Source organism: Phoxinus phoxinus (genome assembly GCF_949152265.1).
Source record: "Phoxinus phoxinus genome assembly, chromosome: 25".
In the NCBI taxonomy this organism is placed as follows: domain Eukaryota; kingdom Metazoa; phylum Chordata; class Actinopteri; order Cypriniformes; family Leuciscidae; genus Phoxinus; species Phoxinus phoxinus.
Window position 1 is genome coordinate 18,308,370 of NC_136900.1, and position 17,062 is coordinate 18,325,431.

The following is a 17,062-nucleotide window of genomic DNA, read 5'->3' on the forward strand; positions in this document are numbered from 1 at the left end:
GTCAGTTACTAGGCATTGACGTCACGTTTAGGTTTTCCCACTTCACAATCCATGGCTGCTGATTACAACCGTCCCTGATGTGCTCGCAGACAGCCTAACGCTAATGAAAATGTCTCGAAGCAAGCGAAAAGGGGCTAAATAGGTGAGAGACGTAAAGTGTCCGCTTTGCAAGTGACCACAGCTTCGGTTTTCGAGAGCGAAACCACTCCTTGCAGTCGCCTGGCGTCGTGGAAAAACTCTCTTGCCAATGGATTCACGCACCACTAGCCCATGTTTAAGCACGTTAGTTGTCCCATTGGATGATTTACACGTGTACATGGTTTAGGGAGATCACTAAGGGAGAAAAAGTTGGTGTTGCTATAGTGTTGCACACGAGGAGATGTGTGTCTAATATTTTCGATTTCAGCTTTAAGTCAATGCAATGTTACAAACGACCGTGCAACCCTGACAGAAAGACTAGGACTCATAAACCTGTCGGATTGCAAAGCACACCACTTAAAGTGAACGTGCAGAACACAAAGTAATTTTACCAGTGCGGTATAAGGGGGGATCAGACCATCTTGCCGCTTGGTGTCGCCAAACTCCATTCAAGAGCTGCTAAAACTAGTGGTAGTTCACTTTAAAACTGCTTTAAAAATCGCATTAAAATAGTTATTTGCTTTTGTGAGGTTATTTATTAAGTGACTAGTTTACTTAACAAAATCAAAAGGCTAAAGAAACGCGGAGTCGGTGGATTTGCGACTCGAGGTCTGGAGCGTCGCTGTCCGTGGTGCTGAAACGATCGCATCAAGCTTTCTCAACAGACACGAACTTATAATAGGCTACATTTCATGCACCTCAAGGTTGTTTCTATTATATTAAACACATGAAAACGCCCTGACATGTTAGCTACAAGTGTATGACTGAATAGAAGCTCCTATTCATAAAACAGTGCGATGTCCTGATCCTACCTTTCGCGACACACGGGATGTTCCGGAGTGTCGTCGGACTCCTGCTGCTAAAATTGGAGGATCGTGAATGAGCGGGCGGTGACGAGTTATGTGTGTGTGTGTCTGTGTGGTGGGGTGGGGGGGGGGGACCGAAAATAGGTAAATATTTAGATCAAGGGCATAAATATAACATCATCATGCTTCCCTTAAAATAAATCAGTACTGCAAAGAGTGACATGAGTGGCGGCTTTGATCTGACAATGAAGCTGGACGTTTGCACCCTCCGCTAAATCTAAAAATACCTCGATTTCGGCTGTGTGGGCTTGATCTCGCTCAGAGCTTCTACTCATTGAACCCACCTTGCCAAATTTGACAGGGACAGCAGTCTCGAGGCTCCAAGAGTGAGAATCACAAACCATTCAGTTTTAAAAATATATATACAATTATTTCATATATAAAGAAATCTAATACATCATTTTATAATGACAATAATTACATATACATTCAATTTAAATTCAAAATAAATTGTAAATAAAATAAAAGACTAAAATAATGAGAGAAAAAAAAATCAAGATCTGTCTCAAGTCTGATCTGATTGGCAGCTGCCAGTCAATAGCAATTTGACCACTTTAGAAAGTGCCACCAGTGGCAAGATTTAACGGGGTTTCTCTTGCCGACCAAGAAACACAATGGTTAACTTATAAGTGCATAGCACAAATTAACCCAATGTTGTGTTGAATGATCATAATTATGAACGTCAAGTTTTGCTTTGCTCAAATGTTTAATGTGATCTTTGACCACCAGTATCCTTGCATTTACCTGACCAGATATGAACGATTCAGTATTTACGCAGTCCAGAATTACAATGGATGGACATGTTCAGAAACAATACTCAGTGGCGTTTAAACGATGATCAATTGGTACGAAGAGGCCCAGAGTGTGCCAAGAAAATATCCATTACACCATTACACCACCAGCAGCCTGAACCTTTGATACAAGGCAGGATGGATACATGCTTTCATATTGTTTATGCCAAATCCTGACCCTACCATCTGAATGTAGAAGCAGAAATCGACTCATCAGACGTTTTTCCAATCATATTGTCCACTTTTGGTGAGCCCGTGTGAATCGTAGGCTCAGTTTCTGAAAGGAAACAGGTGTCACTGGTCAAGGTTCGACGTGTTGTGCACAGAGATGCTCTTCTGCAGACCTCGGTTGTAACCAGTGGTTATTTGAGTTACTGTTGCCTTTCATCTCTAACCATTCAGAGTCATTCTCCGACCTTTGGCATCAAGGCATTTTCACCCACAGAACTGCCGCTCACTGGATATTTTCTCTTTTTTGGGCCATTCCCCTAGAGATGGTTGTATCTGAAAATCCCAGTAGATCAGCAGTTTCTGAAATACTCGAAAAGACCCGGTCTGGCAACAACAACCATGCCACATTCAAAGTAACTTAAATCACCTTTCTTCCCCATTGTGATGCTCAGTTTGAACTACACCAGATCTTGACCATGTCTACATGCCTAAATACATTGAGCTGCTGCCATGTGATTGGCTGATTAGATATTTGCGTTAGCTAGCGGTTGAACAGGTGTACCTAACAAAGTGGCCGGGTGAGTGTATATGCTGGGATGAACGCATCTCATCAATCTTTATTGTTGACAGACAAGTGCTCACATAGGAAGTCTTGGCCATAACCGTCCTCCAAGTCCCATTAATAACATAATCCAATATATTTGCTTTGGCCTTTCGTCACATGTTTCTTTTGAATGTTCCTACACATGTTCTCCCCCCATCCCTATCTCCTCGGTTTGGTTCCACTACGACCAGAGACATGGATGTTCTAGGAAACAGACACTGCTCCCGGTGGTTTCTATTGGAGAGTTGCGAGGGGAATCAGAATTGATGAGGGTTTGTTTGAATTTCAAGCTCAGATTAAGAATCTCCACCCTTATAGCCCTTTCTCTCTGTTTATTTTTCCGTCTCTCCTGCCTAAATGATGTCAATGGAAACTGAGCTATAGAGCTATTTATAGAATCCCCCCTCCCCTCCCCTCCCCTCCCCTCCCATCAGAATCACATGGTTCAGAGCCGAGGCACAATGACTACCTCAAGAGAAGAGTCTGCATGAATAGAGACGGTGAATATTTATGAACGGGCAAGCTGTCACATTATGTCCCTCCTGCGTAACATGTTAAGAATGTCATGTGCACGTTCTCACCATCTCCATAAACTTAGCCGTCATTCATTTATTCATTAATTCATGCATTACCCCCTCTAGTAATCTATTAATTCATTCAAGAGTTAGTTGGGACCTGAACTTCCCAGATGCACTGCAACAGCAAATGGGAGAAGAACAATCAACAAACTAACTTGTGCATCCAAAACCCCGAGGGTCCAGCCTTGTTTGCATCTCTGCTGCTGCTCGCATGATCCTTCACGTTTCATCCAGCCCCTTGTCTCCATTCACATACATAGGCCTATTACATAACAAAGCTGCGCGCAAGAGAGAAAGGTATTAACATGCATTTACGGCCAACATAACTTAGACAGGTGATTTGTGCAGGGTGAAGCGACATTGATGAGCAACAAGCCATCAGAGCAAGCAAAAGGCACATATTGATCTATGTTTCTACGGTTATAAGTTATTGAAGACATGTCGCATAGTCTATTTATAGCACTATGTGTACAGCCACACGTGTGGAAAGCACTTCTTTCGGGTTCCTATTTGACATGTTAACACTCACTGGTTGCTATATTTAGTAAGCCTGGCAGTGCTGTTACTATTCCGGGCATTGTACATGAGGGGGCGGATGGTTCTCTTTCAGAAAAAGAGGATAGCGTTCCTTTTCTTGCAGTTCTTCAGCCATTCTTCTGTCGCGTGTCTTTGCAGGGTGCGACAACTCGTTTCCAACTTACTGCAGAACACTGTGAACAAATTAATATGGCATTTAGTTAAATGCATCATGTGTTCTAATTTTTTTTTAAGTATAGGGATGGGCATTCATCGTTAAAAAAACGATTGTGGTTATGATTCCGATTCACAATCGATTTGTTTACTGTTCCGTTAACGGTCCTACTTTTGAAGCAGAAACAGAAAGGAGTAACGTTTAGAAAAAAGCTATTCTTATTGCGTTGTTCTGTTGCCCGATGATGAGATTATTTCAGATTTCATCAGAACAGACATAAACAAACCAGAAATATATTCTTGCAAAAGCTGCATTGACTTTTAAGAGGCGGGACAAAACTACCGTGGTTCTCAACCTATGTTAAATAAAAAATGTGAACATATAAAAAATATGTAATTCTTTCTTTGGAAATACCAACAGAACTGTTTAATGTAGCCTATATGATAAAGTATATGAACAACCGTACAAAAAAAAAAAAAGTTACTGCTTCGATTGATTCATTAGAGTGGCGAGGCTATATAGCGACGTGCTTTTAATTCAATAAAAAAAGAATCGGTTCATATGAGTCATTTGGAATCTGAATACAATGGTTACACTGTATGGTTTTGATTCACTAAAAAGAATTGGCTTACAAGAATTGCTTTTAAGCTGAATGCTTTTTATTTACTAAAAATGATTGGTTTATAAGAGTCATTTTCTTTGGGAATCTGACTGCAACAGCAACGCAATTTGCTTTTGATTCACTAAAAAGAACCGGTTTTTGTCATTCGATTGGGAATCCATCTACTCTTATTTTATCGCGCTGTATGTTACATTGAATGGCAGTATTGTGGTAAATAGCAGTGCAGGACATACTATACGGTGCTGCATACGAAATCGCATACTGTGCAGCCAGTAGCTACTACATAACATTTGACATTCGCAACCGCTAAAAAAGTACTAATGTGTATGTGTATACGAATTTAATCTGAACGTAGCCTACTACATCCGCCATGTTGTCATTATCATGTGACCTACCAGCGTCAGTTACGTCGCTTCACTGCCATTCACAAATCATCTCTTATGGCCTCGTGGAGTCGTGGGATAGTATAAAGACTGCATCCGAAATCGCATACTTCCCTACTAAATAGAAGGCGAAAAATAGTAGGCCTATGTGACAAAAGAAGTAGGCCTACTATGTTCGAATTCACAGTAGCCTACTCATAAAAGAGACAAAAAGTAACCGGACGACCTTCTTCTTCCTGCAAGATTCTGAAGTGTGCAAACAATGGACACTTTATGAGGCCACAGGAGAAGATGAATGACAGTGAAGCAACACAACTGACGCTGGTAGGTCACATGACAATGACATCATGGCGAATATAGCACGTCCAGTTTACATTCATCCTAACTACACACATTCATACTATAGCCTACTTCTTTAGCGGGCGTGAAGTAGCCTAATTTTTCTAAATAAGTAGGCTACCTATTCAAGTACGTTATGCGATTTCGGACGCAGCCAAAGTGTCCATCATATTTGCTAAATCTATCCGGAAGTAGTAGGTAGGCCTAATTTGGGTACTTTTCGTCTAACGTTACTGTTTTATGTAGGCTATATGAATTCGGACATACTACTAGGCTCACATGCTGTTTTTCGCCTACTATATAGTATAGAAGTAAAGTTAGGGATATTCGAATTTCGGACGCAGCGCGAGTATGTAGCTTAGTACGCTGTTATGGTTACCGGAACTATCACGTCACGAAAATCAGTTGGTTTATTTCCAGTCTTTGTAAAGTTTTTAAAACACAACATCAGTGAGCCTTGTAAAACCTCAGGTGACCTGTTAGTTAAGGACATGGTGTATTAAAGCGGCACATTTAATGCAAATAACGTTGATTAGTCGACTTGTTGTGGTGGTTTTCCACTCCATCCTTTACAGCCACTGCTGCCCCACCTGCTCACTGCAGTATCATGAACATTTTGTTTGATATCGTACGCTTGTTGTGCCAGTTTATTTGCCCACCTCATGATTGGTTCATCGATTTATCACGTCTTACAAAAATAGCCGATCACTACCAGACGCCTAATGTTGCATGCATCCCATCTATGTTGGCGTGCTAGATTTTAATCGTTCCGGTCTTGTTAAACGACAAAGGCAAAGCACGTCTTTAACACGATCAGAATCATAAAGAGGTTTCTTATTCAGTCACTTTATCTCTTGCAGTGAGCGCGTGAGGAGCTGTAAAGCTACAGTGAGTGATTTGGGAAATACCTAGTCACGAGCGCGCCACGCTGTGTTTGAGTGGTGTGATAGCGCCACCTGGCGGTCAAGGGCTGAACTGTTGGAGTTTGGCGGACACAACTCTAAAAATCCAGTTTTGTTTGCTATACGTTTCACATGACGCTGTTATCACCAGACAGACATCAATTAACCATGTTAACTAATTTTCACATTTAGGTAGCTATTTCATATTAAAATAAAGTTGTTTTTATATTAAGTTAATGATATCCTCGAACTCTACACATCCCAAAAACATATTTTTAGATTTTAAACTTATTACTATTCAGACATGAGTTTCATTTTATCTCAATTGTGAGATGCATATATAAATCCTATGCATATTGGAGTTAACAATAATTGCACAGCACTAAAAAACCCCGATGGTATTAGGCATTGGATTAAAATCTGTGATATATATATATATATAAAAGTACATTAAAATAATCTTAAACGGATCATTTAAAGTTTTTGATTTTAAAGTTCCTTTCTAATATCTTAAATCGACATTTTGAATGTAATATGTTTTTTTCTGTTCTAACCTGTGAACGTAGATGGCCATCTAGTGGTGTGATTCTTCCAAACTACAGTTATGACCTGTGGTTAAATTGTTTCATATTCCTTAAATTCGATGATGGCTAAACTGAAAACACGTGAAATATGGAGATTGTAACACACACAAAGACTTAAACTCTGTTAGCCTACATATGCGGTGTAGCTCAAACAATAGAGTGCAATACCAAGATCATGGGTTCAATTTCCAAGGAAAGCTAGAATTGAGAAAATACACCTTGAATGTAATCCAAGTCACTTTAGACTGATCTGCCAAATGCATATATGTAAATAAGGCATTTGGGAGCAGTTTATCTCCCAAGCACACGAAAGTTGGTAGAGAATATGTGAATGTAAGATTAATGGCACCGTCGGACAAAATATTTTCCCCAATATTCACAAATGAACCTACGAGAATCTGTTGAAAAATGCAAAAAGATTTTTAATGTGGGTGAAAAAACTAGTTTGAAATGAAAACAAACAGCTGCAATACATACATGTCTGATCTGCTTAATCAAAAACAGTTAAATATCTTCTACAATCTAAGCATGCACAATTTTGGAAATTGAAAGTGAACTCAAATCTACGCAAGCAATATTTGAAAACGTGGTTGCTTAAATTATTTTTGTAATGGATTGAAAAGACGAGGCATTCCTACTCTAAAAGGACAAGTTCCATGAAATACTTCTCTCTCTATATTTTAACTCAATATAATTAAGCTAATAAACAAACATCAGGTCACACAAGGCGTCATACAAACTTAAATATTTATGTCCTGAAAAAATGAAAGATAGCATAAGATTTGACCCACACAAGTTTATGATAAAATTCAGAAGGATATTATTTTTACGTCTTACAAATTTGTGATTTTTGAACCAACAAAAGCTCGGGAAAATTTAAAAGTTAAAAAAAGATACAAAGAATGCATGTCACCATACAAAAACACTTAAAAATCAAATACACCTTGGCAGTCTTTTGCTCCACAAAGATGATCCAGAAAGAAAAACAATCCACACATTTGTAACCAAAGGGACAACCACTGAAAAGAGGCCGTGTATGATTTTCAAAAACACACCCAAGAATAAAAATAAAACAATGTGGAGAGGAACAGAATGGATGGAGGTCTGTGAGACGCAGGTCGAGCGGGGAGAAACAGTGTCAACACAGCAGAGATACTGTTGTGTTGTGGTGATGCAGTTGCATGGGTATAGAAACATATGCGGTCCTCTTAATAAATCCGGCCTCGGCTTCTGTTCCCTCTTCCTCCGAAGCCCCGGCCTCTGCCGCCCCGGAAGCCTCCTCGTTGTTCTGCGGGCACAGATGACATCAGAGATCAGTTACACAAACACACACACACACACACACGATTTGATTAGACACTCACCATATGTGAAGTCCCCAATGCTGGCACTGTATTTCCCGCTGGGCGGATTGTATATTTGCCGGGCGTCCCTCCTGGGCAAAGTTGTGGGAAGCTTCTTTGTTGTCGCTGTTGTCCCCATGTCTTCTCCAGAGTGCCTCTTCTGGCTGGAGGATATACAGAGACCATGGCAAAAACTTTAATAAGCAGACTAAACATGGTGATGTCTGGATGCCAAAGTTGATCCGTGGACGTACCCAATTGCCGCTGCCGCCCCCTCGCTCTTCTGCACCGGTTTCCAGGACAGAGTGACTGTGCTCTTATAGGATGGAGGGTTATGAAACAGGTCCTAGTGAAGAGAAAACAAATAAGATCTTATGTTCAAAATTCTATATAAAAACGGCAAAGAAACGCTATAAGAATAATTCAATGTTACCTTGATTAAAACATTTATGTTGTTGGTGATCTTCAAAGCCACAACTTTGATTTTATTCTGTGAAGAGAAAAAAAGCGATTGAAAGATATCATTTAGAGCTGCACGATTCTGGATAAATTGAGAATCATGATTTGTTTTTTGTTTTTCAAACAGATCTCAATTCTCCCACGATTCTGAACAGAAAAATACATTTTTAAACCAAAAAACATGTAATTTACTAGAGATTCTGATAAAATATTAATTGCTGCAGTCTATTTTAAATATTGAATTAATCTGAATGATTCAATGACAAACACAGACCAGTCAATTGTTGCCACCAGGTGGCGTAACGATGTAACTGATAAAATTGTTCTAGACCTTTATCACAGCGGAATTGATGTCTGCAAGTGCTCGTCAAAGCAGTGTATCAATTCTTCCGGTTATGTATATTGTCCTAGTTGAATAAACACCTCTTAAAATCAGCATCCGCAGGATGATTTCAAAATACGGACATTTTCATCCAGGTGTACAGGATTTTCCAAACTCAAACTTAACTCTTTACTACAAATGAAACCTGGTTATAGTTCAAAGATGGTAACCACAAATCAACCATGGCATTTGTAGTAAAACTGTAATACAAATGGTAATCAATCCGCAAAAAAACATGGTTACTACATTTTTCTAAAATAAAACCATGATTAATTTTCATAAGGGAGTTTATCAGTCAAAAATGTAAATTCAACAGGTATGAAATATGATCATTAAGAGAAAAACTGGACTGCGTCAGGTTAGTTTGGAAATACATCTGTTATTCAGAATGCACATCTAAAAGGGAAATATATTTATAGGAGGAACATTTCAGCGGGTTGAAGATTTAACGTCAACACCCTTAGTTTCGAAATGTGTAATTCTACTACACACGAACGTACTTCCACGTATTATTTTAAAAGAAAACTGATGTAAGGGTGTCTGTTTAGAATTAGAGCGGCCGGGTGGCTGCAGTAACACCAGCAGGAGGATTCAGGCATTAGTTTTAATTGCGTTGCGATGGTACCAGATGTAGCGATACACCGCTTCGCTTACTGGAAATAAGAAGTGTGATAATCTATTTGAAGCGCCTTGTTACTTTCAAAAGTAAAAAAAACCCTGCTCTATTTTGGTCGCTTCTGTAGACATCAGTGTTAAACTATAAACTTTAATTCCAGTATTTCTGTGATATGAATATTTGTAACAGAAATAATAAAACTATGTACTTGAAAATACTGTAAAGTTGTTTCATACCTATACCTACATGACAACTGCTCTCTCTGGTCAGCGGCAGTGCGAATACAGATTTGAATGTTTTTAGGTGTGGTTTTGTCAAAGGTTTAATAGACACAGGCAAATGATCGTTGTCATTTGGGAATGAGAGCGCTGCCTTTAAACGGTCAATCATGCAGCTCTATTGTCATGTGACTTCTTTCACTATATTTCTCCCAGTTTTTTTTTTTTAAACAACTTAGATTTGCCAAGTAGAATAAAATTTCTGCAGTGGTTTTATAAATCCTATGAAGATTTAAATAATTTCCATTACTTTTACAGACCAAAGATCACAAAGAAAGTGTGATGATATACCTCATCTGTCTTCAGTGCATCTCCAGTCTTGCCTTGCAAAGCAACACGCAGTTGTCGAATATATACTTGCAGTCCCCGTGCAAAGTACTGTAACCTGTGAAATAAACAAAAAAATAATAATAATTTAATGCACTGTTGACCTGCCCTTCACAAAGCATGTATATAATCAGGGGTGCACATAACTGGTACGCATGAGTGGTAAAAATAAACGACGTGCACCAGAAAACGTGTAAAGAAGCGCTTTTGAGTACCAACATTTTTGGGGACAGGGACATGTTTACTTACTGGAGTAGGATTTTTCTCTTTCTCTGGTAAGATAGAAATCATGATGATAAGTGTGTTTATTAAGTATAGGGTTGGGTATTGGTTGGGTTTTATCCGATACCAGTACCTACTCTGTATTTTTTCAACGGTTCCGGTGCTTAAACGGTTCTTGAACCGGTACTAAAACAAAACCGCACACACTTTGTCAAAAAAAAAAAAACTTTTATTTACAGGGCCAAACTGGACACAATATTAACTTAAATATGTAAAGATTTTTTGATTTCTGATTGCGCCGTTTAATAGGTTACTGATGTAAAACACTTAAGATCAACATTTTGTCTTCACATATTATGACTTTTACTTTAAGCAGAGAAATATCAGACACTGAGCAGAAATATTTAACACACAGTATAGGCTCGTATAAAAAAATTCGGAACTTTGTTAAAACATTTTGCACACGTTGTCACACTCGCTGTTGAATTGGCATTAAAATAGCCCTACTAGAATTAGACTTAGGAACGGCTGCTGTTACTTTTTATATATATATATATATTTTTAATTCGTTTCTTCTGCTCAGCAAGGCTGAAAAAAAGAAAAAAAAGTGTTTGTGGAAACTGTGATACAAATCATTGATGACTGGAAAGTTCAAAAGAACAGCATTTATTTGAAATAGAAATGTTTTACTATCAAAACATCTCGCTGAACAGAACAGTATTCATTTATTTTTGCGGTATTGTGTGTACATATTAAAAAAGCATGGCCTTTGCTGTGGCATCGAAATTGGTATTGAGAATCATGAAACTTAGTATTGGTACTAATGCTTTTTCTTCATATTGTAACAATTCTAGTAATGATGCAAATGTTTCAAGATTTTAAATGTTTTCAGTAGCAACACATCCGTTGTCTTTCTGCTGAATAATGTGAGATCTGACCTGATCTTGAAGTCCTTCAGCTTCTCTGCACTGATTTTGTCGATGAGGAAGTCGGGTAGCTTTTTGCCCAGTTGGTGGAAGCTGAAGAGCAGACACTCCACGTAGCTGAATTGTAGTTTGGGCTCTTCATTCGCAGCGTTCTCTCCATTCTCCTCCTCTGGTGGCAGGGGCATGAACTCCTGAAGGCATTAGGGGACAGAGAAAAGGAACAAAAACACAGAATAAGAGGATGTTTGATGACAAAGAGGTTGAAGTGGAAAACTTTCTAAATTCCTCCGTGAGTTCAGGAGTCTAATGTATGCCTTTACCAGGAGCTTCTCAAAAAGCATATTGAGGTTGACCTCCAGTTTGTCCATGTCCCCACAATACGGACTCATCTCTGCTAACAACTTTAGTACCTGCAAAGCAAAAATATTTTATTTTCAAGCATCTACTTCTAGCTTTCTATGAATATTTTGACATTTATAAAAAGAAGAGTGTAACTTCTGTGATTTCCATCATGTGATACACACCTCAAGCTGGATGTCCAGTTCGGCTACAGGGCTGGTGAGCAGACTGAGGTTGGGCAGAACAAATTCACAGAAGTATGTCACAAAGCGAGTAGAATGCACATTTTTCTGGAGGAGACAAAGACCAAAAAAAAGTCAATAATTGGGATTTGCACCATTACTAGTGAAATATTTGTGGAAGACATGACCAAAACAAACACACAACAAAAATAAATCAAAAAGTTGAAAGAACGGAAAACATTAACAATACTATGAAACAAAATAGTTTGTGAAATAGTTTATAGAAATAAAATTGAGGCTTCTTTTTGTCTAGATTCAAGTTTTGCTTTTTTATACAGAAAACGCCCCTTATTAGTTTCAGATGCTGAACAATTTATTCAGGCTTCTGAGCATTTGCCAGAAACTGACAAAAATTCAATAGTTGATTATTGGAAAAACAAAAGTATATTAATTGATCACATCCACCACGGTGTGATGCATGAGATATTTGAAGTGCTGACCGTTGCTGTGGTTTCACTCACAGAAAAGAGTGGCAAGGCCTGGCGTGTGCACTGTAAGAGCCGGTCGACGCTGTCAGCATCTGCGGGGTTTAGCGCCTGCTCCAGGAAGGCCTGCTCCACCACCAGCTCCACCAGCTGCTGCCGCCCGCTCACGGTCTGCATGGTCTTCAGCCCGGACAGGATACGCATCAGAAGCACAAACTCCTCCCCCGTCACATCCTCAAGCACCTAAGACAATGAGAGAGAGAGAGAGAGAGAGAGAGAGAGACGAGTCGAGTTTGAGGACGATCCAAGGCCAAAATAAACTTTATTCATCGCATCAAACTCATGTGGTGCAACCAGTTTGACCTTTCTATGACACGGCGAAGTTAGTTCAGGTTGTAAAATGTCATGTGGCATGACTCCAAAAATAATTTTTCTGCATTTATAATTCATGATATTTGTTTAAAAATACGGCATCTCAAATTATAACTTGAAACATACAATATTATCTATTTCAAATAAACAGATAAGAACTGTTTATTGAGCACCAAATCATTGTATTGATATGATTTCTGAAGGATCATGTGACTGAAGACTTGAGTAATGCTGCTGAAAATTTAGCTTTGCACCACAGGAATAAATTACATTTTACAATATATCCAAATAGAAAAGCAATTTTGACAGTTCACAATTACTGTATTTTTGATTAAATAAATGCAGCCTTGGACAGCAGAAGAGACTTTAAAAAAATGTTAAAAAAGTTACAAATCCTAAACTTTTGAGTAATGTATGTGTGGGAAATAAAAACATGAATTGAGCCCAGATACCTTTTTTGTCTCTATGAAGATATAGTCCTCAACCTCCTTTGTCATTGTGTCATCTGGCATCATTTTCAACTTAGTAGAGAGAAACTTAATCGCTCTCTCTCGAACGATATCTTCTCCCTGCAAGATCTGACTGAACAAGCCTCCCAGAGTTCCTTTAAAGAAAGAGGACAACAACTTCACCTTCAACAAGACTATTTCAGTCATGACAGACATTACAAAAACAATCAGTATTTTATATGTAGAATTAACAGAAACCACACTCTACACAAAGCACAGAGAGCATAACAAAAAATGGATACCTTTTGCGTCAATTTTGAATATGGAGATCAAAGCTGTGTTAACTTGATTGAATTCAGCAGAATCATCTAGAAGAGATTAGAAGAAATGTCTAGGATCATACAGCATGTCATTCAGATGCAATAGTTTATGCAGAATGTAAGTAAACATGTTCTTAGTAAACGTGCGATCTCTGTAGGCTACCTGTCTGCAACAGCTGTGTGAGGATGTCCGCGACTCTGGGTAAATTCTCTCCTGATGCGAAACGGGGGAGCTCTTTGATGGCCTGCCTTCGGATCTGTAATCAGAAGAGAACCACCAACAATGTAGAGATGCGTTTCCCATATCACCGCCCACGTCATGCAAATCCCTGACGTGATGATGTACTCACGGATACATCCTCGTCCTCACACAGATCGAGCTGGGCATTGATGGCTGCATCGGCCAGCTCTGGAAAACTGCTGAAAAATTTAGGAATGAACTGTGCGGCCAGTCGCTTCTCCTTTGCACCTCCTTTCACGCCGTCCAGAATGACCTGATAAGCATCTTTGTGCTGAAAAACAATACATAAAAATAAGTGACATTTAATAATATTATTTTAAATAATGATATCGGTAACACTTAACAATAAGGTGTTAACGTTAGTTAGGCTAATGCATAAACTAACAACAAGCAATATATTTTTACCTCCGTTATTGAAGGATCCAAAAAATGTGAGTCAATGTTTAGATTAACATTAATTAAGATTAATAAATGGAGTAGAAGTTCTGTACATTGTTAGTTGATGTTAACTAATGTTAGAGTAGAAAGTTTTTTTTTAAATAAATGTATTTTAAGTTTAATAGGCCTACATATTTTAATACATGACAGAGTTACAGTAGGAATTAATAACACATTAATGTTTACTTTTTGAGAAAAGTCTTTCTAATAAAAATATTTTAACTATCGGGTCGATTTAAAATATTTGTTTTATTCGAAATTTTGAAATGTAATGTATTGCTGTGATGAACAATTATTATTAACCGAGCACCACCAATTATAGCCTAATCGATTCAGCTTTGACATCGTATCAATAAATTACCTTTTAAATATATTCAAATAGAAATTTGTTATAACATTTCACAATATTATATCAATCAAATAAATGCAGCCTAGGTGAGCAAGGATCAAATAAAAATATTTATTGTAGAATATATAAATACATAACATATATTCCTTACGAAAATTAACCATGGCTTTATAGCAAAAGTGTAGTAAAAGTTTTTTTTGGGCAGATTGCCATTGTATAACCAGTTAAACTACAAATATCATGGTTAAACTGTGGTTAGTGTAGAATAACCATGGTTAATTTGAGGTTACCATGGTTTAACTACAAACCATGGTATTTTAGTTGTATTTGTAGTAAAACCATGGTTGATCTTCGTAGGGGATATACATTCGATATTTCAAACATTTGACAATTTCATCAGATGTAATGCTCCCTGAATAAGGACAAATTTGAAGATTTTTCCCCCAGAATAAGATTTGCATTATGTAAATTAACTCATCCTCCCTCATGAAAGCCTATCCTACACTGTTAATTATTTATCAGTATTACAGTGTGCAGAACAGCGGAAACCCGGATTCACAAACACTCTAACGTTACGCTCACAGCGTAACAATAGCCTCGGTAGCTTTCTCTTCAACAAATCTCAAAGAAACCAAAGTATTTCATGAGTTGCATACAGAATGAAAATTCGTGGATGCACAGCTTCCCTAAATGCTCGCAGATGACCATTTTAGCTTATTTACTAAAAAACGCACAAACATCGCAAGCTATTGGAGCTAATGAGCTAACATTAGTAACGTTAGTCAGAGGAGGCCTCGCAGACACACACCAGTCTTTAATATTTAACAAAAATTCCCACCCAAACGGAATATCTAAAGAGTATGGTTGCTATTGAGCGAAGCACAGATATACGAGGCTTTGTTTACCGTGCTGAGATCCTCTTTTGCGTCGGCGAGGATGCCGTAGTTACGGTAGAGATCCTCCACTGTCGCCGCCATCAGCGTGTCCGACTTCACCGCGGGGTTTCAATGAATTTCGGCAGTTCTACTGCTCCTTCTGTGATATTATCGCTGTATCTGCTCGAGATGTGCTCAAACGCGTCACGGTATGAAAGCACAGGTGTGATGTGTGCTGTTATTTTCACAGTAAACGTTGCTCTAGCGTGCAGGTCGCCAGCTTGGGTTTGTTGCTCTGTGCGGGCGGCGGGAGGAACGTCACTTCCGCGCTTTTGCGACGTGATTGAGAGCGTCATTGTTTGAGAGCGCCATCTGCTGGATTGGGTGTCTGATGGCGCATCCAGTGTTTTTTCCCCTCCATACAATGGAAGTCATGTCAATGTCAATGGGGAACATCAACTATTTGGTTACCCATATTCTTCCAAATGTATTCTTTTGTATTCAGCAGAAGTAAGAAATTCATACAATGGAACAACTTGAGTGTGAACTAGTTTTGGGTGAACTATCCTTTTAACATTTATACTGTTGTCTAGCCCCATTGAACTCATTCTCTGTGTGAAGTGCTAAATCTAAGGAAAAAAACCTACTTATAATAGTGCTATAATTTGATGTTAGTATTGTCATGTGAGCTAGGCTATACTGTGAGTTGTCATTTCTCTGCCATTTACAACTCCTTTCCCATTGTCTATGCATGGATAGTAAAGTGGGTTACGCTTTACTTTACAGCACAGATATGTGTATTCAGACACGGGGTGGGTGTCTGAGGCAAATTCTTGGCTCAAAGCAAAAAATATAAATAAAAAGTAATCCATAAAGTTTAAAGAAAAGAAAAGATTATTGACAAAAATGTATCAAAAAATAATGTTTTGAGTCAAAATTTCATAGGAAATAAATACGGGTCAATTTGACACTCTTTATGCATTCTTTTTTTTTTCATCTTACAATGTCATTTTCAAGAAATATATACATTTATTAAAGAATTCATGCAACAAGTAAATAACATGATCCTTCAAAAACCATTCTAATATGATTATTTATTAATCCAATCTAATCTAAAATATTTAAAAAGTGTTTGTAATTGCGATTGATCACAGATTTTTTATTATTATTAATCTAGTTATTTTTTTCAATCGATTGATAGCACATATATATATATAGTTGACATTTGAAGTGGATCAAAACCATCAGTTATACATGCATTTTGAAACAATACCCGTTCTTGTCTTAAGACAACCTTGATTAACTTTTTTTTTATATATATACATATATATATTGAATATATCTACATATATATATATATATTGAATATCTCTCTTCTCACAGCTGTCAAAATTACCCCCCACACACACACACAAAAAAAAAATAACAGTAAGAAAAAGAAAGTAATTTATAATTATTGACTGTGAGCTGCAATCCAGTAAAATTGCCAGAAGATGGCATCAAAGTAAAATCATGCCCTTTGGCAGCTCAATGTTCATATCTTCTTAATAGGCAAACCGCACTGAACTAATCACCTCAAATAAGATTACACTGAACTTCCTTCCAGTGAAAGTCACAAGAGGAACTTCCTCAGTGATTCTGGCACCTTCTCACAAATGTGACATCTGCAATACTTCTGTCTAAATTCACAACATCACATACCAACCGCTCTTACCTTCACCAAGGTCAAATGTTCTTGATCCAAAAGGCTCTTTGGCAGGGCTCACGTGCTGAAACACTGCCACGAAGGC

The 17,062-nt window shown here is 38.1% G+C and overlaps 1 protein-coding gene across 2 annotated transcripts; it reads right to left on the reverse strand.

Moving 5' to 3' along the window:
* Positions 1-7,071: 7,071 nt before the first annotated feature.
* Positions 7,072-15,698, reverse strand: api5 (apoptosis inhibitor 5). Of its 2 annotated transcripts, none has more exons than XM_079604478.1 (14): positions 15,303-15,698; positions 13,720-13,881; positions 13,533-13,626; positions 13,352-13,417; positions 13,053-13,204; positions 12,244-12,471; positions 11,747-11,851; positions 11,543-11,632; positions 11,235-11,413; positions 10,039-10,132; positions 8,446-8,502; positions 8,267-8,358; positions 8,034-8,176; positions 7,072-7,957 (listed from the first exon to the last, which is right to left on the reverse strand). In XM_079604478.1, the coding sequence occupies exons 1-14, from the start codon at positions 15,372-15,374 to the stop codon at positions 7,878-7,880; spliced, it is 1,614 nt and encodes a 537-aa protein (XP_079460604.1). In that variant the 5' UTR covers positions 15,375-15,698; the 3' UTR covers positions 7,072-7,877. The 2 variants fall into 2 exon arrangements, with proteins under 2 accessions (XP_079460604.1, XP_079460605.1); XM_079604479.1 differs by having other exon boundaries at positions 12,265-12,471; positions 15,303-15,688.
* Positions 15,699-17,062: the final 1,364 nt, after the last annotated feature.